Source organism: Pleuronectes platessa, chromosome 5 (assembly GCF_947347685.1).
Source record: "Pleuronectes platessa chromosome 5, fPlePla1.1, whole genome shotgun sequence".
NCBI classification, from domain to species: Eukaryota; Metazoa; Chordata; class Actinopteri; order Pleuronectiformes; family Pleuronectidae; genus Pleuronectes; species Pleuronectes platessa.
Window position 1 is genome coordinate 7672482 of NC_070630.1, and position 23220 is coordinate 7695701.

At 41.7% G+C, this 23220-nt stretch overlaps 2 protein-coding genes across 2 annotated transcripts; one reads left to right on the forward strand and one right to left on the reverse strand.

Annotated features, from left to right (window-relative positions):
* On the forward strand, positions 1-23220 carry kiaa0753 (KIAA0753 ortholog). Its single transcript, XM_053423009.1, has 19 exons — positions 1-115; positions 4838-5535; positions 6227-6520; positions 6645-6900; positions 7005-7114; positions 7218-7280; positions 7421-7642; positions 8316-8493; positions 9204-9400; positions 9555-9685; positions 10396-10548; positions 11102-11191; positions 12764-12851; positions 13093-13164; positions 13330-13500; positions 13696-13777; positions 14004-14124; positions 19198-19425; positions 21263-23220. The coding sequence occupies exons 2-19, from the start codon at positions 5407-5409 to the stop codon at positions 21414-21416; spliced, it is 2739 nt and encodes a 912-aa protein (XP_053278984.1). The 5' UTR covers positions 1-115; positions 4838-5406; the 3' UTR covers positions 21417-23220.
* txndc17 (thioredoxin domain containing 17) lies at positions 1224-3445 on the reverse strand. Its single transcript, XM_053423008.1, has 4 exons — positions 3143-3445; positions 2822-2903; positions 1915-1990; positions 1224-1733 (listed from the first exon to the last, which is right to left on the reverse strand). The coding sequence occupies exons 1-4, from the start codon at positions 3285-3287 to the stop codon at positions 1665-1667; spliced, it is 372 nt and encodes a 123-aa protein (XP_053278983.1). The 5' UTR covers positions 3288-3445; the 3' UTR covers positions 1224-1664.

Consider the following 23220-nt stretch of genomic DNA (forward strand, 5'->3'; position numbering starts at 1 on the left):
ACCATTTGTGACCCTGTGAGAGAACATTTGCTCAGTGTAAGCACTGAGGTGGCAGGCGAATCCCAGCCCGAGGTTAAGATCCTATTTTCAGGAAGGCGTCCAAACTGGGAGAGCTGTAAGTTTCACTTTTAGTGGGAAATAACTAAGTGTGGTTGAAACCTTTATCATTGAAGGAGACTTTTTGCTTTGAAGTTTTTCTGACCTGAAACCTATATGACCTTTTGATATACCTGTATGACCTTTCTATTACTTATTGACTGTCCAAGAATCGAATGGTAACTATGCAAATCATTTATTCCTATGTTTTAATTCCTGTCTCAAACTGTGCCTACAGAACCAGTTTGAACTGGCTCAGGCAAACCGCCTTAGTTCTCCTATATAACATCCTTGCATTTGACTGCTCCTCATCTTCACTCTGAGATCCTTGTGAATCTCTGTGTTGATCCTTTCTGCTTAAAATGAGATGTTCCGGCCTCTTGTATTTTCAGACTCAATCACAAATCTACTTCGATAACATTAAATATATAATTAAGAATTGATCACAATAAAACATATGAGCACAATGAAAAAATGGAAACATGTGATAAATGGCTTTTCTAAATATATTTTTTACATTCACAGTTTAGATTCAAGTCTTAAAAGTAGGAAAATAATTTTTCCCCTAGAAAGACTTAAATTAGTTCTGATTCAAGGTCCAGTCTTTTAACTATTTCTATTAATGCTACTGTATACTTATACTTTAAAGAAGGAAAGATTGTGTGTTACAAACAACCCATTTATCAGACATATTTATCAACTAGGCAAATTGTACATGTAGATTTATTAAGATTTAATTTGAAAGAATTAATAAAAATACATTATTACATATCATATACAGCCTATTTTTAATGTGAGAAGTAACAACAAATGTATATTGAAATAACTGACATTTTTTCACATTTTGTGAGTATAAAAAACTCCAAAAACTGATTTAGTCTTGTTTTGCTTTGGTTTCCTACGAATCCTCTGTCAACACCTCAGGTTAATCAGGTGTTAACGTGAGGCAGAGTTCCACATAATTAGAAATTTCAGGGGACGTTTTACTGCAGAATGAGAAGTTTCCCTTTTGAAGTACGACTTTGAATGCAGAACTTTTAGTTTCCAGTTCTGCATTCCAGTAGCATGGTTAGTGGTAATATTTACACTTGTCACCATTTGGGTCATCATTCAACAAATTACACAAGTGTGGTTCCGCCACAAAATGTTCAACACCGAGTGTCACTTTATTCAAGTCTTTTTGTAAGGCAAAAAAAAAAAAAGAATCACATTAAATGGTCACAATAAAGACAATTTCAAGATATTCTGATAACTACGTAGTGTCAACATTACATGAGAAGAAATGTGTCAACCCCAGAACTGACTGATTGTACACAGAGCAAAGCAAGTGAGAGTTACATCTGCTCTGTGGTTCCAGTATAGAATGAAGGGAATGGCTGTTTATTAAAAGCGATGATCATTATTTCAATTGTACAGTTGATGATTTGTATCAAGTTACATAGGGAGATACGTCTGGTGAATGGGTTATCGATATTCAATAATGAATGAATGAAACTGAATGGTGGCAGCTGTTCAACAGAGGAGAAGTCTTGAATGGTTCATGAGTGATGTGAGCGGCACAGAATCCCTCAGTCCTCCGTGAACATCATCCTCACCAGCTCTGATTTGAAGCATTCGTCCTCCACCAGCTTCTGAGGCTGAAACAGACAGACCACACAGCTCGCTGTTCATTTGGCTGCATTTCAGAGACACTGAAAGAGTATTCAAACTAAATTCAGTCTTATTATCTATCTCATCTCTAAGGAGCTTTCATTAAATATTTAAGAGTTAGATCCTATGTTGATGAAACAAGCAAATTCCAACAGTAGTTATTCTTACTGTGCCATATCTCAGTAGGGTGGGAACTCCACTCAGCTTCAGAGTCTTCTTGAAGTCGTTACTTGGATCCTTCCAACTAAAGCATGAAACAGACATAATTAAGACGATGACATGATGCAACACATATGAGAGAACAGAATTTGAAAGGGTGAGAAGGATTTTCAGCTCAAGTTCACTTTTATTTCCTAAAAACTCCTCTCCTTGTTCTGAGAGAGATACTGAAGATGTTCTCAAAGAATGATGTTTTATTGACTTGTGGCTGAGACCACAACAATTATTTTCATGATCAATACATCATATAAAAAAATACATTGATCAGTCATTGATCATTCTTCAATCTACAAAACATCGAAATGCCACTCGTTGGTCCCTGAAGCTCAATTGAACATATTCTAATTTCTGTTCTGTCTGTCAATAGCTCAAACATGTTGAATTGACTGTCAGAGAAAATTTGGTAAACAAGCAAAATTCACGTCTAACAAGCTGTTGAATCAGATTTTTTTAAATACCTTGAAAAGCATCAATCAAAACAGTTTGTAATTAATTTTCTTACAATCCCGTCATCACCTCATAATTTCATCTTTAGGAAAATAATAAAATTCTAATTTAGAAGGCTAATCAAGCTTTGTTATCAATTTATGAAGTAGGTTACTGATAAGGGACTTCACAAATACAAATAATGACTTATATTTCCCTTTCCTGCTATAGAATAATTTGGGCTAAAGGTCACACTGTAAATAATAATAAAAAAAAAAATTGAAAAATTATATATTTAATAAAGCAGACTTCTAATTCTTCAATAGGCTTTTTGACAAAGCCCTGTAGTCGTGACATAAGCAGCACGTGTCATGTGTGTGGCTGACAGTCTGTCAGAAGCAGGTGTAATAAAGAAGTTTGAAACACTGACTAAGCTCTTTCTCCAACTTGACAGTAGATGAAGACAGATCCTTCAGGAAGATGACTCATCTCTCCTCTCACCATGGGCTCAGCTGAAAGACAACATCACAAACTGTTGAGGTGACAAATAAAAGAAGGGCTCGAGATATGAATAAAATATTAAATATGCATCACAATCAATAAATGCAACACATCAGACCTGACTCACTGCCTCAGCAAAGGGGGGGGGGGGGGGGGGGGGGGGTCTGCTGCAGTTGCAATTGAGTTTTCCTCAAAATGGAAGCAGGATTGTGATAGTTAAAACGTGGTGCAGTGAAGTGTCTTGATTTACCTTTCACACAGTCTGGACACCAGCTCCTCCCCTGAGCGTCTTTATCACCAGAGAAATAAACAAAAATGTCTTTCCCTTTCCTCTGAGACACAGCGTTGCAGAATTCTCCATATCCGCGCACGTTCACTTCTTCGTACTGAGCCATCGTTCACAGCGGGTTTATAACGGAGGCTCCGGGAGTGAGAGTTAAACTGGGAGGAAACCACAACAAGTGTGGGGAGATGTTTCTGTTCTACTGACTCTGGACCTGGGAGAAATACTGCAAACTTGACACAAGCACTTCCGGTCCGGTGCAGAGGTTCTTAAAGGGACAGTGCAGCTGCAGAATGGAGCGTTTGAGATCACTGTTTGAATTACAGTGATTTATATAAGGTTGGTAAAGATAATGTAAAAAAAGGGTGTTACCGTTAGTTATGGACGTAAATATGTAGATGCAGGCCTACTCAAATACCCTGCATAAGAATGACTTATTTCCATTTTTTTAATTATATACTTATTTTCCAAAAGGAAATATTTCAATCCTGCCCAATTAAGATCTACAAATCTGGTGATTTTTGATTATTATTGTGAACTACTTGTATAAAGTATTTAAATGATCAAAGTTATTAAAACAAACGTATGCAAACAACTGGTGGTAAAGTGCAAAATATGTACAAATACGTGTGAGTTATATCAATCCGAATGCATGAATAATGAAACATGAAAAACTGAATATAAAATAATTATTTTACTCTTTTACGGATCCGTAATTGCTGCGTTCATTCAATAATAGCAGAATGGGAAAAACAAGCAAGCTACCACATTTAAGAGTTGTGTACGTCTGCTTATCTTTTAGTCTCTGCGGATAAAATGTATAAATGTGATTCGTATTTTAAAATGTATCTTCCAAAATGAAATAGATACGAATTAACTGATTATATATCTTAAAAGCTATAGGACATATAGCTAATAGTAATCTCAGTTTAAACGAAATGACACGAACGCATCTTAAAACTACTTCCGGCTGGTCGGGAACACGTGTTCCAGTTTAGCTGGGGATAATGGTAGCTGGTGATATGTTGTCTTTATTCCAAATGTTGATGGTCTGTGGCAGACTCGGTCGCAGATTCGTCATTTTATAAAGCGGTGATCTACTGAAGGTGTCTTTGAAATAAACATCAAACAAAAACTGTCCTGAGTTATTGGAATGTATCCGTATCAACATTACGTTTAGACAACCAGATAAATCATATGGGTAAAAGTATAAATATAGTACATATAGTACATTAAAACTTGAAAGGGATTCAGAACGAGGAGTTATGAAGAATACACTCCACGCAAAGAGATTTCGTTTGACGCTGGTGATCGTTACAATGCACACACCCCAAACATGTGTAATATTAAAACATCCTTCAATGAGGTGGAAGCTTTTTGGGTGTTTTTGGTTAGTAAAGTTGGTGTGCATGCTTTTATTGGATGTGTTGAGCCTCACGAGTCCTCCTGTCGCCGGTTGGATTCATCGACAGCGGGTTACTCACAAGATAAGTCTCCTTGTGATGGTAATACCATGTTCAGTGTAGAAGAGGAACTTAAAGTGTTTGCTATGCTGCACAACATGGGTTAAGAATAGACCCATATTCGTGTCCTGTGTTATTTCATGCACGGCTGGGTGTTTGCTATATTAATTCATAGTTTATTCTTCCATTCTTCATTCAGGACAAGGCTCCTTGGTGGCATCTATGTCATCGAAGGAGCCTTCTCCCTTTTGGAGCGCTGGATTTCCTAGACCCAACCCCCACTCCAAGCTCGATCCCGTGGAACAAAGTCTCTAGGTCCTCAGCATCAGACTTCTTCTTCATCTTCATCTTCAGAACAATGTTTATTTCACCGCACATCACAAACAGGCGCTTTGTGAACGTGACGAATCTGCGACCGACCAGCAACATGTGGAAATAAAGACAGCATAACGCTAGATGCCACAATCCCGAGTTAAACCGGAACACACACCGTCTGTTGTTGTCATGGCGGCGATTTAAACTGTTGTCAAGCCTCGACTAAAACACTATTAACGCTGGGTTTTATTTGAATTAACGTAAAGTTAGCGAAGCTGCGTGTTGCTAATTCGTAACAGAAGAGTTGTTGTAGCAGAAGTCAAAATGGTGGAGTTTTGGATGGACTTGACGTTAAGCAGACTTCAATTCAAAAGCGAAGCTAGCTTGCTAATGCTAACTCACCTCAGCTAAACATGTTAGTTTGAGAGAAGTCGGTGTTGTTTTTTTACCGTCATGGCCGCACGCGTGTTCCAGACCGGTCCCACGTTCCCCACGGAACGACAAGACGACGGGAGAGACTGGGTCGTTTTAGATCCATCACGAAACCGAGGAGACCTGCCCGGTGGGATGTCTCAGACCAAGGTAAACAACAACAGGACGTGTCTATCACCTGTTCATACACATCGTTGGTTATCATAACAAGTAGTTCCTCTTACAGGGTTCATCGTCCCTATGTTAAACAGTTTAAACAATGGTGTTGAGTTAACTTAACGTGAACGTAATATGGACATTTAGTGGACTGTAGTATGGGCTGCTTCACAATATCATTACTTGAACAGAAATTATAAAAAGATAAGTAGAATAGATATAGAAATAGAAAATAATAGATAGATTAACAGACTCTCCCCACTACTGCCTATGTTTATCTTTATTTTACTTTATATTCTTTAATATCTCTAGTCTTGTATTGTAAGTTTTACTCTTGCACTCTTTTAACCCTTTTTTTAAATACACTTCCATTTTAGATACGATCATGTTACAGGCCATCATGTATCTAATACTGAACTTTGTATAGCTTTCATCTGCCTGCAGTGTGATTATTATTCTTGTCTCATTTGACCTTTTATTCTTATGCTCTTGTGTTTGACTGCTGTGTGTGCTGCTGGAGATCTATCTATCTATCTATCTATCTATCTATCTAACTGTCTATCTATGACTGAAATACTTGTTGAGAAAAGTGCTGTGAAAAGTATGATAGGATGTCCTCTTCGCTGTTCATTTCCACATCACATGACTGATTGGTATCCTGCACGTTTCTTTCACAATTACGCAGCTGTTGTTCAACGAAGCCATCCCTGCAAGTGCCGGCAACCGTGCCACCCGCGTTCACCCGCCCGCACCCATCGTGATAGAGAGGCTGCTGCCACTGTTCGAAAGGCTGGAGAATTTGGACAGCACCGGCAGTTCCATCAGTTTCACCGCGCTCTCCGAGGAGAGGCTGCAGGCTGCCATGAAGCTTGCCAAGCGAGATCTGAGACGAAGGCGCCGCGAGTCACTGATGAAATCCCCTGTCAAAGCTTCACAAGAGGCCTCACTCCTTCAAACAAGTGATGCAGAGCTGCTTCAGGTCCTGAAGGGTCATAGTCTATAATTATTAAAATGTCACTTTAACAATAATAATAAAATAGTAAGTTGATCCATGTCTTTCTTTTCATTCAGTAATGAAACTGACTCTCTCTCTCTCTCTATAGGAGCTTGAAGCCTCACCAAATAAGATGAACTTAAAGACCTCCAGTCCAAAAGAGAAAACAGCCCGTCCTGCCAAGCAAACGTCCCGGAAGCCTCCCGTCAGTAAAAAGCCTTGGTTCAGCCGGTCACCCCAAACCAGAGACCCCAGGTCGAGGCAGCCAGAAGGAAGCAAACCGACCCCTCTGAGCCAGGAGATCTTCAAGCTGGAAAACGAGCTAGAAGTATATATTCAGAAAGTAGAAGAGCTGGCCAACAGAGGTAAACAAAAATAACAGAACACATCTCGAGCTGCATAGTTTTCTATGGTTTTTCCTCTAAAAAATTATCATTAATAATACTAAATTATGGGATTTAAACAACAGGGGAAGAAATGGAGGAACCACTGGAGCCTGAAGAGGAAAACAAGTTGGAGGAGCGCAGAGAGAAGCAGGCCAAACGTTCATCACAAATGATCTATGTCCTTCAACAACAGGTATTAAAACCTTTGGCAAACGAATGTGAGTAATACAACTTGACTGACTTCTTAATTTGCTCTGTATCTATAAACACTGTTCTATAAAATGTTTATTGAACAGGTAAGAGAAGTAAAAGAGGACATAGAGACACTCAGAAGTCAGCAGATGACGGATACCAAGAAGGTATGTCAACAGCAATTTCACAGATTTACTTTTTTTTTAGGAGATGATTCCATTTATTTAATTGTCTGTAATAACAAAGCATTGACACCAGTGATTAAATTAAATTTCCCTCAAAACATAAGTGCCTTATGTTCTTTCAGCCATCCACAGTAAACAGACTTGCAGCCGCCCACCGTGGGGCACTCAGGGCCTTAAAAGATGTTATCCACCAGATGTCTGATTTATCTCTTACCAAGATGCCTCCTCACTGCAAAGAGCTGGGCCAGCTGATTCGCCAGCTCTCATTGTGTTCGGCCAAGGTGGAAGTGGACCAGGGTTCAGCTGTGCCCGAGTCGGCCCTCAACATCCTGCAGAAACTCGAGGTGAGGAGCGTAAAATGTGTTTTCAATGCAACAATAACTACAATATGACTCACTCTGTATGCATTGTCCGTAACTTTTAGGGCAGTAGAGCAGGACTCAAATTCTCAATTTAATGAATGATCAGACAACCCAAATATTTTTTACAGGCCGTATCAGTCACATGACCTGAATCCAACTGAGCATGTGTTTACTGAAGATGGAAATAAAGGCTAAATATGCCTTGCGACATAACTTGCATCAAGTGAATATACTCGGAGCACATGTCTGTCATTTCAAGGGTAAATGGAAAGTAAACATTGTCTTGTTTTTTCAAAGACTAACAGCTGTAGATGACCAATATTGAAAAATAAGACCTTTTTAACTTTTAACTTTTATCCTCCAAACTTGTGTGAAAGGTTCCTGAAGTTTCAATTTTAAAGCATATAAACACACTCAAATTTAAGCAAAGTCCGCACTTTCTTCCCTCAACTTGTGTCCTATCATACGCATACGTCATGACAGCATCACACGTCTTTTTTAACATTGTTAATTTGTTGAAGTAAATAATTGATAATCTACTACATGTCCAGATTATTTTGTTGGGGCAACATTTGAATAATCCACATTTTTGTTGTCTTTTGACTCTCTCTCTCTCTCTCTCTCCCTTTCTCTCTCTCTGTTTCTCTCTTCTTAGACTTTGGATTCTGCCCTCCGAAAACAAGAGATGATTGATAAGGTGCAGGCCCGAACATGCCCTCCACACAGGAAGCCTCCTCATCGCAGCATGTCGCCCACTCGTGTCGTCAAGGGTCCCAGCTCCTCAAATGTTCAAGGACCTCGCAAACCCAGAAATCCCAAAAGAGGTGTCCATGGTGAGTCCTGCATGGAAAAGTTAGCATGATGAGAAGCCTTTGCTTCTCTGTAGATAGGTGTTTTTTATATGTGTAACAACATTTTTATCTTGAGAAAGACGCACAATATATAATAAAAATGTAAATGCAGTTTTCTAAAAACTGGAAAGAATAAATAGTATTTATGCCTTTCGATGGATAACAGACTGTCTCCTGTGTATCTGCCAGTCACCTGAGGGCTCTTGTTGTGTTTGAGCCCCCCACTGTGCTTAAATGGCTACACAGCGGCTGAAATCTGATTAGGAGCCATGAAGATGATATAGACAAACAGGAAATGATTTGCAAAACTCTGGCCTCCACTCCCCCAGTGCTTAGTCTTAGGAGCAGTTCACCCCTGCTGGCTGTGATTGGGCTGAGAGGCCTCCTGTGGAAGGGTTGACACAAACACAAAAAATGAGCCCAGATCTCCCTGGAAACAAACCGCTTTGTGGTATTACTAAAGTCCCCGTGCCACTTATCTGGCAGCCAGTAGGGATTCAAGTGGCAGAAAAGAGGGTTAATTGACAGTGTTGTGTTAGTGGGTATCGCCTTAGCTGCCCAGGTTCCTTGTGTTTAATAGAAAAGAATAAGAAAGGAGGTTGTAACTGTAGCTGTTCCTATACTTTTGTCGAAGATTCAATCGATCCAGGTCAAAACAATTAATAAGATAAATTTTTCATCTGTGACAGCAGGTAGGAGAATGGCCTCACAGAAACCCAAAATTACCTTTCACCAGCCCCCGTTGAGTAGGGCCGAGGTGCTGAGGGCCGGCCTGGAGAGCCTCGCCCAGCAGAGCGGCCTGGGACAGCTGCAGCGACGACCCAAGACAAACGCCCCCTGTAGGAAAGGACTGCACCCTGAGACAAGAAAGGCTGACGTAATATTGAAGGTGCTGACTTTACTCCTGGATCAAAGACAAAATATATAATATTTACAACAGTGTGATCTGGTTTCTATTGGAGAAAAGACATGTGTGCAAGCGGTGGAATCCACGTTACTGTCTCAAAGTCTTAATATATGTTTTTTTTAATCTATTTTCACAGCGTAACCAGGTAGATGGTACCGGCTTCCAGCAGCCTACAGTCTCCTCTCGGCTCCGAGTGAACGAGGTCCCTGAAAGAGAGCCCTCTGTGCCCTGGATCCCCACATCCCCTCACTCTCCTCCTCCACAGCGGTGAGCTTTTAATCTCTCTGTTCAGCTGACGACACACTAGAGTCATCGCCTATCATTGTTCGCTTATGCTTTTACTCTCATCCATTTTCACATCCCACTAGATGATTAATGTCGTTACATAACTGAGGTTGTGTAATATCTGAAACTGAAATGTTAAGGTATCAGTTTGCATCCAGTGTGAATCAGTTTATATAAAACCGCTCATTAATGTATATGAGTTAGAATGGGACTGCATGACTCTGCTTAGACCCAACAGTCCCCTTCCATTGAACAAGTCTTACAGCTCAGGCTACATTTCGTTATCCCAGCTTCCCATAGTAGTTACAGGCTTCTAGCTGTATCTATCACCGTACCAGCAGCATTCAACATATTTAAGTTCATCAATATACATAAAATATGTCCAGAAAAATCTGTGAAAATGTCAAAAAAACATCTTAAAGAAAATTATCAAATACATTTCTGGATCCTCCCCTTTGTCCAGAACTGCAAAAAGAATTCAATGGGCTCTTTCTTTGCCCATGTACGTTCGTCCCACTAAGTTTCATGAAAAAACATTCAGTAGTGTTGCTGATAAACAAACAAACAAAAACAGCCCTTTCTCTTTACCCCTCCTTCTTCTCTTATTCCTCCTGCTCATAGGCTTATTATAGTGCATATATTTGTGTGCCTGTGTTTATTTTTCTTTCATCCCTCTGTTATTATCTCAGCAGATCCCCTCAAAGGGGGACATCCGAGCCTCGATGTCTCTTCTCTCCAGCGAAGCCTGCGCTGAGCCCTCCGAAGTCGAATGTGGCCGCTGGTTACAGAGCAGAGCCAAATCTGAGCTCAGGACAGAAGAGACAAGCTCAGAATGAAGCATTAAGGTGAAGCCGACCGCCTACACGTTTTCACCAGATTTTCTTCTCTTCTGCTTCTACAATGAAATACTCACAGTGAAGTCATTGTTCGCTTTTTTGTTGTTTCTACCTCAAACGTTAGATTATCTGTTTAAGCGAATGGAAAAAGCCCAAAAGAAGTGATCTAGGGGAGAAGGAATGTTAATGAGTTCTCCCTCTGTATTCAGAGAGTCATTTTTAACCTCTGTGTCAGACCCCACTTGCTGAGAGCTACTGGCGATACTCTGATTGTGTTTCAAAGTTAATTCTTTCCAATAAATTAATCTAGGTGCCTGCTAGATTGAGGCCATTTCTCTTTATGAGTGATTAATAGTTGGCCCGTTGTCCGTGATTATAAGTCCCTCATTCAGTATTCTGCATTCGTCTCTGTTTAATCAAACTGTAATTACGACAATTGTTCTTTCCAATTAATCAGTGGCAAGCAGCCGGATATTGGAGCTAGTGATTATTAAGTTGTTTGAGCGAAATTTTTAATTGAGCTTGCATTTCATTTCATTTTGTGAATACTGGCCTGGTACAGGAACGCCTGGCTGGATAAGATGACGACGCAGAGACTTAAGGAACTGAACCAGCTGAGTCAAGAACAGGCTGAAGGCATTCAGAGATTAAGGTGCAGTAGCTTTGTGATGTAGTTTTAGTAGATGTAAATGTTCTGAGGGGAGGGAAGTTGAAGATCACTATGCCCTGTCATTTACTCAGTATTGATCCAGTATATATTAATATAGTAGTAATATTAATTACTATGTGTCTCCATATGCCCAGATTGCAACCTCTATCTATCTAGCTATGTATTTCATATTTATTACCATTAAGGTGAAGTCAGTTTTATTTATATGTATACAGCCGTCCACCTTCACCCCAATTCTTGCAGCAGTGGGAGTTGTTCGGGAACATGGGGCCAGTTGGGTTGTGATAAGATATCCAGACTCTAGAGGCAGAAATACCAGCAGTAAGCAGCAGGGGGAGAGAGGAGTGGGACGAGACAATACACAGTACAGGAGAGAGAAGAAGCCGAGATTAACATGAATAACATGCATAACATGCATTTATAGGATATGATACATCAGCTGACAGAAATAGAACCTTACCTGAAATTCTAATTAAACTAAGCTTGGCATAGACAGAAGGGGAGTATAGTAGCAGAGGGGGTTAGAGCTCTTTTCAGAGGCCTTTAATCACTCTACATTATAATGAGATTTATGATAATATATGCATGTATGTATTTGTACATTGTCAGATAAAACCATTTGCTGTTAAGTTTATTGAGTAAGAACAAACTCACCCTAGCTGTAATGCCACTTAAAAACATGAATCTTTCTGCCAAGCCAAAGTAGTAATTCACACAGTAATCGACCACACAGCTCTATGTTCCAGGCCTCACAATTTAATGAACTCTATGGAGCAGCAGCGCCCTCTGCAGCCACATGTTTGGATTGATTCTGTTGGGATTTGTGTCACAACCGAACTGAACCAGAGGAGCTGCTGCTGTATATGCTACAGTTCTGCTTTACTATTGAACTCGTTGGACCTGATTCTGAGAATTGAAGCTGCGACCATCAGTCAGTTCCATACTTCCAACAGCAGATAGTGTCCGTTCACCAACGTAACATAGACCAAGGACAGACGTTCAGGATTTATCAGAGGTGATAGGTGCTGTCCAATAGATCAGCGGATTGTTTTCTTTATGAAATGCTTATGTCACATTCATCAATTTAATCTCTATGGAGTTATTATGCCCTGAATTGATCTCAGCTTAATAAGAAGCCGGGAGAAATTCACTGCAGTGTTAGCTTGACATGTTTGACCTTGTCTAATCACAGATAATGTGAATATGATGAATACTGCTGTGTTTTAAACTGAATCCCATTATGATTATTGATTATCAATCATAAAACAAGTGCCTCTGAACTTTCTTTAGTTGCATTAACTAAACTCAAAAAGGAAAGTCATTTGAAAATTGTAATTCAAACCATCTCTTCAAATGCATAAAAAACAGCAGTCTCATATTTTAATTTAACATCTGTCACTTAGTCTCCAGTTAATTAACAATACATTTCTTAAAATGATGTTTTACCTTTGTCAGGGAATAACCTGTCTCATTTAGTTTGTTAAAGTTCAGTCCATCAGCCTCAGAAAGTCTTTTGTGACAGCTTGCGATGTGGGTGTGTCTTTTGATTTACAGGTCTGAGGTGGTCTCACCAACTCAGTGGGCTGAGAGAGCGGAGCAGAAGGCCAGAGAGAGAATTCAGCCCCTTCTGGATGAAGCTCAGGTACGAGGATTAAGTGGGTAGACACTATATCTCTGGCCTGTGTGATTTTCCTCAGTGTTCTTTTTACGTCACCAGAAGAAGACTGACAAGGCGATCAATATATTTTCCCTTAAAATAAAACGGAGCACATGCTGCTTCATCTATCCTCAGATATGCCAGATTCTCTATGGAGCGCGTGGGGGTAGAGGATGATTGCTTTGGATTGAAAGGGGCTGAGTTTGTTTTTGTCTTTGTACTGCAGCAGATTGGCGAGTCCAGGAGCAGGATCAGCTACTCACTGAGAAATCGGCTGTCTGAGCAGGCTGCAGAGAGGGTGAGCTGGGCCGACACTGTTGTCAATAATTCACAGGAGAGAAGACAGTTTCTATTGAAGAAATTTTGAACTGGGGAACTTTAAACAGCAAGGCTGACACACTACTATGCTTAATGCTCGTCTTATATAACTTGTTTTAGCTCATGCGTATGGTGTCCTTCACAGGCAGCGGAGAAAGCCGAGCAGCTGAGTGAGGACCTGCTGGAGGATCTGGTTGAGGATTCTGCACGGGTGGCGTGGGCAGCTGAGACAGACAGACAGTTGGAGGGCTTGGCCCAGTGTAGGCTGCAGGCTCCCACCCTGGAGAGTATGCTGCTTCGTATGGAGGAGATACAGGTGAGAGGTGCCCTGCAGAAGGGCTTGCAAACAGAAGGGTGGGATGGAAATTGAAAGGTCACCAGCGACCGGTTTGTTATTTATAGTTGGGTGTTTTGACGGCTGTGGTCTGGTGTTGCTTACTGATGTGCTTCACTATCAGAAGGTGGGGAATATGTTGATTATGTGTTTCTCTGTGTTTGTGTGCCTGAGCAGAAGGATCAGGATGAAGTGAGGAGACGCTACACTTCTATCACCTATTCAGACCCTCTTTACTGGGACCGACCAGGAGCAGCAGGTAAAACACACTCCTGTTTATCCTCCGTACCTGCATCTAGACTCGAGATCAGGGAGATGTCTCTAGATTCTGGAGTAATTTCCCTGATGTCCCCTGTAGGTGGAGACAGTGCTACAACTGACAATAGGAGGGGAGTACTTGTCATTCTGATTGTATGCTCCTCTCATTTTTCTCAATCTATCTATCCGTCTGTCCCCTGCCTCCCCCTCCTCTCTGTCCTTCCCAGGACCCCAGTGCCATGCTCCGGGCTCCATACCAGCTTCCCCCCAGCCAATTAGGCTCACCAGGCCGGTGCTGAAGCAAACCACTGCAGCTGATATCGTCCTACAAAAACCTGTGGAGACTGGGTGGGTTACTTTGTCCTTTACCCTTTTTCACACTCATATAATATCTCATTCTGGTCTTTTGCTCATGGCGCTCCTCCTTGTTGTTTTATTCATCTTAAAGAAGCTGCTTCCTAGAAAATGCTCTGACGCAATCCTGATTAATTCATAAAATGTGATGTAACACTCCTTTTAAAAATGTGCATATGGAAATTTGATCCCTTGAATATATAAGGTCATTTTTCATTGGGAAGGAAAATGTATTGAATCACAGTTGAAGACTTCCTGTGGCTATACGCTGGAGCAAAGACCAACAGCAGCATCAGCTCCAGGAACTCATTCACTCTTGGCCTAATTAGGCCCCTAGACCCGATGAACAGTAAAGTGGTTAATGTTTTTCCGGCGATGCACTGTTACCGTTTTTTTTTCCGCATGACGCGTCGTTGCTCTATAATCGCTCTCCCACCGGGAGGCCTTACTCATCTCACAAAACTCACTTGGTGGCTACCGTACCCAGGGCAGAGTCTATTCCCGACTCCGGCAGCAGACTCCACAGAGAGACCCTCGGCCGCCCAGGGCTTTAGCTGCAGCTGCTTTACTGCTTCAACTAATGAGGAGCTTGGAAGGAAGAGAAAAGGGAGTGGAAGAGCTCAAAGTTGTTGACACAGACGGGCCAGCAGCATGTTTCATCTAACAAATCACACCGTGACCATTAGCAAATTAAAGTCAGTCAGTCTTGGAAGGCCTCAGGTTCTGGTTTTTTTATTAGTTTTCTTCAGCTTTTCTGTGGTATCCAGTCTTACAGCGTCTTAAATGTGACAAACTCAATTGAGAGCCGCCAGCACTTTCTGAATCGATGGGATAAAACAGAGACAGACAAGCATGCATCAATTTTATCCTCCATCCAACTGACATTGCTTCTCAAAATGGAACCTTGACACACTAATATCCACAGCGTACCAAAGTGGATGTAATTAGGATTAAAAATAAATAAAGTAAAACTAGTAAACCTTGTAAAACTAATGTCATTTTAGATTTTCAAATTAAAATAATCTAAATGAATCAATGAGCGTAGTGTTTCAGCTCTCATCTGCCTTTCAGAAGACTTGGTAAATATTTGTCCAGATGTTTTTATTGGGTTTATCTGAGATTAAAATCCGTAGCACTGACTGATAGTTTGGTTTGTGCATTGATTAACAGACTCCTCTACTCATGTTGACAACTTGAGGAGTACATAGAGCAGGTAGCTTTGTTGTCTGCTGACTCACATCATTCCGTCACAGAATCTCTTTTACTCCAGATTCTCCACATTTCTATGACAGTAGAAAGACAGCTACATTGACAAGATTGATCAAATTTTCCTTGGTTTGTACTGATGGTGGACACATATATGAAACATGTTTGCATCATAATTTGAGACTGAAAGATTGCTTGATGTGCTAATTTGTAAAACAAAACATTGATTCTCATACATGTCCCACATCTGTTACTTCTAACTACAGATCCAAACAATGCAGTAGTTACTTGGGAGCTGCTTGGAGAGTTATGTAGAGGGATTTAATACTCTGTGTTGTTATGTACTGTGGTTTCTTATTAAGAAGTGAGAAGGATTATCCTTGTGAAGGTTTCAGAATGATCAGTGAATCTGTCTCCTGGCAAACACGTTACACATATTTTCATGGACACCAATATTAGGATATTAACCTGATTAAGACAATAGTCTGATTAAGACACTGCCATGCAAACCCTAGGTTCTGATGACCTTATACATGACCTAATCACATCTTATATGAAATATTTAATTAACTACTCATGCAAACATCACCAAGTGTATTCATTAACTAAAATTAAGTCATGTCTTATTCAGAATATGTTCAGTAGTTGTGTTATTGATGTCCATGTAAATGTAGTCAGTGTGTTTCACAGTGGAATTGTTTCCAACAAGTTGCAAGCAGACATTTGTTACAGACTCCTTTCAGCCCTTTCCTAGGCCCCTAAGAAGTAATAAAGTTGTTATTTGGTGTGTGACAGAGAGAAACTGTGTGTATAAGGTACATTGTTTTATTGAGCGGTCTTTTGGGGCCAAGAAGTTGTTTTATAAAGTGACATGAGTTCATAGGGCCAACTGTGTTTTCAGATGAAAATGACCCAAGTGACGCATCTTACAGCACTTAATGAGATGAGGCAGAGAAACCAAACCTGAAACCTGTTGTGTCAGCAGTACCAACACAAAAACACACATCACACACCAGGAGCCACATTCACAGCTCGAACCAAGTGAACCTCCACTTAAAGTCTGCTGCAATCAGCTCCTGTTGATTTAGTGCTCTGCATGTAGGACATGTCAGAAAAGGTCTTTAACGGGGAGGAATAGGAGCTGAGTTTCACAGTTGTCCTTCAGAAAACTGTGAAATGACATCAGCTTCCATCTGCAGAGGGAAATGAGCTGTGTTAGTGTGCAGCTGAAGTGCATGCTTCACTCTCTGCTTGGAAATAAACAAATGATACAAGAAACCAATCTAAATTCAGTGATAACGTCTCATTTTATCGCCAAAACGTAACTTTTCAATACGCTGAGGATTAAATATGTTGTTTTGATGACACGTTTGACCTTCAGTGTGCCTGCCGACAGGTCCGATAATTAATACATGTGATATACCAGAATGTGGAAAAAAATCTGAACTGAGACCCGGTTTAAATGGTAAATAACTAAAAGAACACCTGATGTAAAAGGCTTAAAAATTCCGCTTGTTTTTCTGTTGATGTGGTGCTGTGCTAAATTAAGGCTCCATGTGTTCAGTGTAGCAGAATGACGGGCTTAATGGGGGTGGAACAGCACGATGCAGGAAGACCTCATCATGTGTGTTGTCTCAGCGCTGATTAGTTGTTTACAACCTTCTTTTCCCGGCCCAGAGAGACGCATCAGTCTCTGTCGTCAACAGGAAAACAGAGTCATGCGTGCAATGTGTCTGTGCCACATGCGCACACACACACAGAGACACAAAGAAAATAAAAACACTGATGTGACAGTGACAGAGCTTAGAGAAGCAGATATTTCTCACTGCATCTATAAATAAATCAGCTCTGGTTTTATTGTTTACGGCCGCTCAGTCTATTCTTTTAGTCTCAGCTCGGGCTCGTTGCAGTACGTCTTAACTGAAAGAAGTCGGGGTTATCAGAAGTGAGGGCCCTTCAGTTGTTTGGATTATTATCAACATCATCTGTCACCAGACGCAACAACCGTCACAATCCCCTTGAAAACTATTTCCCAAAAGCCGCTTTTGTTATTCTCCACCGCGTCAGTGATTTGTGTCCGCGTGTCGTGCGGGTGCTATCGAACCACCTCCGACACGACGGAGGGACGGATTTCATCTTCGGAAAATTCAGCAGTGCGGCTGATAAGATTTATGTATCCATGGTGAGGAGCCCAGACACCCCCCCCCCCCTGCCCCTCCACCACCCCTCTTGGCTCATGCTGACATACCCACCACCGCTCCCTCAGCGGGTCAAGCAAATCAATGAAAAGATGAAAGCACGCTCAGCAATATTCTTATCCTTTCATGTATTTCTCTATCTGCTCTCTGACTCGCCCTTTGTTTATGGATACATTTGTCCTCTCAGGCCAATTTCGTTAAATAAGCCGAAAGCGGTGATGCACAGCAAATGGCTTCCACCATCTGCATCCATCTGCACCTTGACCTCAGAGCCGCCGGATTCTTTCTAATACGAGACACTATTGTTTTTGTAGTTTAAAAAAACAGTCCTGAGTAAACAAGAAAATATCCTTCGTACTTTTTGTCACTGATCCGTCGGGCTGTTCTCAAACGCCCACTAAGACTTCTTTGATTCTTGCTTTGATTCCCCTCCCCTGTGATCCCAGAGCCCCATTCGGCTTCGACCAGCTCAGCTTCAGCTCAGCTTCAGCTTCAGCTTCAGCCCGGTCTGTGTCGATTGTCGTGGATCACACACGTGGCACCGTCCTTTTGCCAGGTCCTCTGTTGCCCGGGCGATACAGAAATGGGAATGGGATGTGAAATGAGAAAAACCAACCGGAAAGCAGCTCGTCTGTTTTGGTTTGTGAGCAGCCCAAGTTGTAGATAGACAAACCTGATGGAAAAAATGTGTTTTTAGTGAGCCTGATTTTTGCTGCCATGTCAATCACTGCCCACACAGAAACGTACAGACTCCTGTGAACCCACAGACTAACGTTACATGTCCTATACTGTCTTAAAGCTATTGAGCTTTATAGGCCAGAGCAGATTGAAAAGATAACATTTACCACCCACATAGTTTGCTGTTACATTTCTGTTTCTAGATTCTTTTGTCATTCACATTATTTGTTTCATGGTTACTCTTGGCCTTGGAGAAGATCTTTTTGAGCAAAGTGCCTGAAAGGTTTTTGTTGACCGAAAAGGCAAACTGGTCCCTTTTCGCCCAATGTGGCAATAAAAAGAAAGAAAAAGCATGAACTCTATTCTGAGCTTATAAATGGGCAGTTTGCCGGATGCTGAATTGTTGCTTTTGTGACACTGGCCCTCAGATGCCCATCAGACAGTAAATCAACCCATTTCGAACTGGAAGCAGAGTTGACTGTGCTGGTGCCCCGATATTTACGGCCACCCCACGGTGTGCTGCCCCCACACTCGGAACAGACACAGGTTCAGCCGAGGCAGGGGAGCACAACACAGACAGGCACTTTGCCTTGGGAGCTGCTGCAACTCTAAATATAGCCCAGAGAGGGCCGTCGCAGGAGCACTGATTTGTCCAAGCAGAGAGGATTATAAAGCCAGACCACAGCAGTGCCCAGCTGAGCCCCGACTCAATCTGTGCAAGGGGCAGACAAGAGAGCCCGTCTGCACTCAGAGACCTTTTCTTGATTCATATTTCTCAGCCTCATATCAGGCACAGTAAGCATTTCTGCACAATCCCTGCACTGCGCTCTCGTCTGGCTCCTTTATCAATGTACTAGTTAACCTCTTCTCTGCAGGTGTAGCCGTCAGAGGGCCCTCCAGCCGATTCATACATCACTGAATGGTCATGGTAATGAAAAGGTGTCGCAGAAATTAGCATGTTCTCTTGTGTTTCCACACAAAACAGCTTCCTGTCGGAGGACAGCCGAACGGAGGAGGCATCCGAAGAGGAGCAGCAGCACAGAAACGCCACCGTGTTCCCGGGCCCGGGGGAGAGAAGCACGGGGACGATCATGTCTGTGCCAGCCAGCACGCTGAGAAACATCAGGCGGTACCGGGGAGACTACGACGCCTACCTGCGAGTTGTGGCTCACGAGAACGTCGGCAGCTTCAACCCCTGGGCCACTGCTAACAGGTGAAAGACTTGACATCGAACGCAGCAAGTTAAAGTTACCTGACCCCCCCCTGATTGTCAGAAGCTGTAGATAATTGGTGCTAATTCCAAACATTCTCCACACATTGTCCGTATCATGTGTTAAGTTTTTAGAACCAGAACCAGATGAGAGGGAGATTTGTTTCTCCCTTGATGTGTTTCACAGAAATAATGTACAATCGGAGGAGCTCGTTCTCAGAGGATCACGCAGAGTTCATGTTTCGCCTACTGCCTCTCTGGTGTTCATGATTGTTCTTCTCACAAGCACAAATCTGCATAAACAGCAAAACTCCAAATGCTATCCAGAACCCCCCCCCCCCCCCCCCCCCAACGGTTCTGAACTTCTAAAAGATGGAATCGGGTCTTTCTTTGACAGATTTGTCACTGGTTGCAACTAGCCCAGTAAATAGTTTATTTCTTAAATCCAAGAAGAAATTGCTGCACAGTCCCACCCATGGGATCTGGCTGCGTGTGTCACTGGCTTGTTAGCAGCTCCACATCAATGAACTCTATTCAAAAGAGAGATCTGAACTTTTCTGAATTTGGAAAAACATTTCTTTTTATAAGAGGAGAGATCATCCAATTATCTCTGTGTTTTTTTCAGAGAGAACACATACGTACATACAGACCTGAACACCTGCTGCTTTTCTGACACAGTACAGAAACCTGTCTATGGGATGAGATGGTAACAAGCAGCCCAGTGTCGGTTGGTTGGATTTAGTCTTTTTCATAGTTTGAAGGAATCATATTATCGCCACATTCAGGTTCATACTTTTGTTCGGCTATGATTGGTCCATAGCTTTCAGTGCAAGTAGGAAATCCACCATGCGTTAACTGGCTTTGTTAGGGGGCGTGTGCTGGACTAGACGCCAGCTAAATATTATGCAAATGTGGGGCATTGTGATGTCACGTGACATAATGGTTCCCCCCGGAGGCATCGTCTTGACCAATGAGGAGGCTTTTCAGGAGCTTTAGGAAGAGAAGAGCTGGTTTTACCCAGACTCTGGGATTCATTGCTTGGCAGATATACATCAATCTTTCATTGTACAATAACTCATTTTGTGCTTGGATTTCATTATATTTAAATATACAGATATGAGGGATCATTCAATAGAGCCAATGTGGCTTTTAGTCCATTAGTATTATTAGAATTTTGAAGGGTTACTCCCAATCCATGCTGGTAGAGTTTTCTCTGTGTTTTTACCCGTGTCCAGTGATGAGAGCTAAGTCTTCTTCTATCAACTTATCAGAAGTACAGGTAGTTCAACAGGACACAATTACTCTGATTGTTGTGTTGCACTGACAACCTGATGATTTGATGGTTTTCGGTGTGCTGTGAGAGTGCACACTTACCCTCCGTGTCCTCTGGCTCAGTCCGTCTTTGTCTTGTGTTGAACCAGATAAAGATCAAAGCACTGATATTTAGTTTGATGCTGCACACGACTCCCTTCAGTCTTTTGAGTTATTTTCCATTCATTTTGTATTAAAAGTCCATAATAGCTTTTATTCCACCTCTGGTATTTTTGATTCATACTTTTTTTGAAATCACAGGATCCAACCACTTGTTTCTTGATGAACACTTGACTTTTTTAAAACCATTTTTAAAAATGTCTAATAGCAGTAAATAGAATAATTACAGGATATATTATCATAACAACCTCACCCTGCAGAATCATTGTAGGTCTTTAAAGTAAAACAGTTGTCATAATACATTTTTCCTTTCCCCTTGTTGTGATACACAGATGCCTGATGTTACACTCGGACAATTAACATTTGTCTCTGTGGAAATGTCATGTCTCTGCTCCTTGTCGTCCCACAGCCTGGCAGACGAGCTGTTGTCGGAGGCGGTGGCCGACGTGGCAGCGGAGTTTCAGGACGTTGTGGAGGAATACGCCGAGGCCGTCTTCACCTCCGAGTTTCTGCAGCCGGTCCAGTCGCCTCCTGCTCCCGCTTCGGCTGTCGTCAGCCAATAGGATCTCACCAGCATCGTGGATGGAGCAGTTATTTGTGTGAATTATTTATTTTGAACCGGGTCTATTTTGTTGACCAAGGTCTATGATTGATTTTGTAAATAGCTTTGCAAGTTTCAATTGCAGGTTTTTACATTTGGAATGAAACATGTGTTGTTTGATCTGTTTTGCTGTGACTTTCTTGAAATGGGATTGTAGATGTTTTTTTTAAATGATGCTGCAGCAGATGAGATTGCTGAATTGCACACGGAGCATTAGTCACATTATCTCTTCTGGGTTCATATCTATGGGCTGTTGAATTCCCCCGGGCAAGTTAGTTTAGTTTGGATAAGCTTGGAGAGACCATCATGACATTACGGATTATAAGATTACCGACCTGCCTTTGCACTTGGCTTCAATCTCCCTGGGGATTACTCACACTGTCAATTTTCACGATGGAATATGGAAATAAATGAATTGCGTACGGTCGCCACCAAAATGATTTAGGAGTAGATCATGTGTTTAATCTATTGTAACTCTTCCTTTGCTTTAATATCTGAATTAAGGGTTTAAACACAGTAAATGACTTTATCTCTACCATCTGGTTAATGTGTTATCCAGTAAGTTATGTGCACCGGCATAGATAGAGTGCAGGAGAAAAAAAGAATAAAGTGGACATAAAGAATATTATTTTATCATTACCCTTTCCCCACTTGCCCTCACTTCAGTTTTTCACTTGTGTACTGTCAGCCCTGTCAGACGGAATCCTGCATAATCGAGGGCGAAAACTGTCAATTGTGAATTCTGAAACAAACAGGGCTGACAAGGCAGACCAAGAAAATGTCAGTTGTGCCTTGAGAGCGGCGACATGAAAGTCAGAGACAGATGAGAGGGGACACATCCAGATGCCGCTCTGGCCTGTGGGAACCAGCCTCTGACAGTGGACGTACAGTGACTGAATGAATGAGCTCACACAGAATCAGCATGTCTCTATTTCCTCTCCGGCTGAGTCCTGCGTGGGCATGTGAATGTGTGCAGGCTTTTCAGTGCACCTTGCTTTGTTTGGATTCAGTGTTGTCGTCTTTTCAAGGACAGAGGCCGTTCTGACATCAGGGATCGGGAAACAATAAACGCTTTAAACTGTTCTGTCTATAATTATTCCATGTTGTAATGGCTCGGAAGTTTTTAATGTGTCTGCGGAGAGAGATTTAAAAGACGGAGCAGAATATAATTTCATTCGTGCCAACTCAGCAGAAACCACTTAGCATTTCACTGAGAGACTGTTTAGTCAGCAAGCCATGAGAACAGAACACTTCCTGACTTGCTTATTAACTTTTTTAATAGTTCTGTCCTTATGGAACATGGAAATGATTGTGTTGTGTTGTCTCCCTGTTCTCAAATGGATTGTTTGGGATCAAAGCTGAAACCACACACAAACAGATGTGACTGAAAAGACCAGGATTCGTGCAGAATGTTCCACATTATCATAATTTCCATCGGTCAGAGAGGTTTGACTTCGCCGCCAGCGCTGACTCATTATCAGAGCCAATTCATAAACGCCGAGGACACAGACTGCAATATATTCATAGTGCAGCGAGAGGACACGCTGCCGTACATCAAGGTTGCTTTGTGACAATTGCATTCTGAACCGTCTCCACTCTGTATTTAAGAAGCAGATGGACGGCTTTATCAGTCCGGATTGCTGCTCTCCAGAGACGCTCTGCTGAAGCTGCAGTGTCATATGAATTATGTTTTTGCAGCAGCACCTGTCTTCACTCCATCTGCAAATACCGGCATTGTTTGTTTTCAATAAAGAACATTTTTCATC

Coding starts and splice junctions, on each gene's coding strand:
- txndc17 (XM_053423008.1), bottom strand. CDS start 3,287: ATGGCTCAGTACGAAGAAGTGAACGTGCGCGGATATGGAGAATTCTGC. Junction 2,904..3,142: donor GTGTCCAGACTGTGTGAAAG/GTAAATCAAGAC, acceptor GTTGTCTTTCAG/CTGAGCCCATGGTGAGAGGA. Junction 1,991..2,821: donor CAAGTTGGAGAAAGAGCTTA/GTCAGTGTTTCA, acceptor TTCATGCTTTAG/TTGGAAGGATCCAAGTAACG.
- kiaa0753 (XM_053423009.1), top strand. CDS start 5,407: ATGGCCGCACGCGTGTTCCAGACCGGTCCCACGTTCCCCACGGAACGA. Junction 5,536..6,226: donor GTGGGATGTCTCAGACCAAG/GTAAACAACAAC, acceptor ACAATTACGCAG/CTGTTGTTCAACGAAGCCAT. Junction 9,686..10,395: donor CACTCTCCTCCTCCACAGCG/GTGAGCTTTTAA, acceptor TTATCTCAGCAG/ATCCCCTCAAAGGGGGACAT.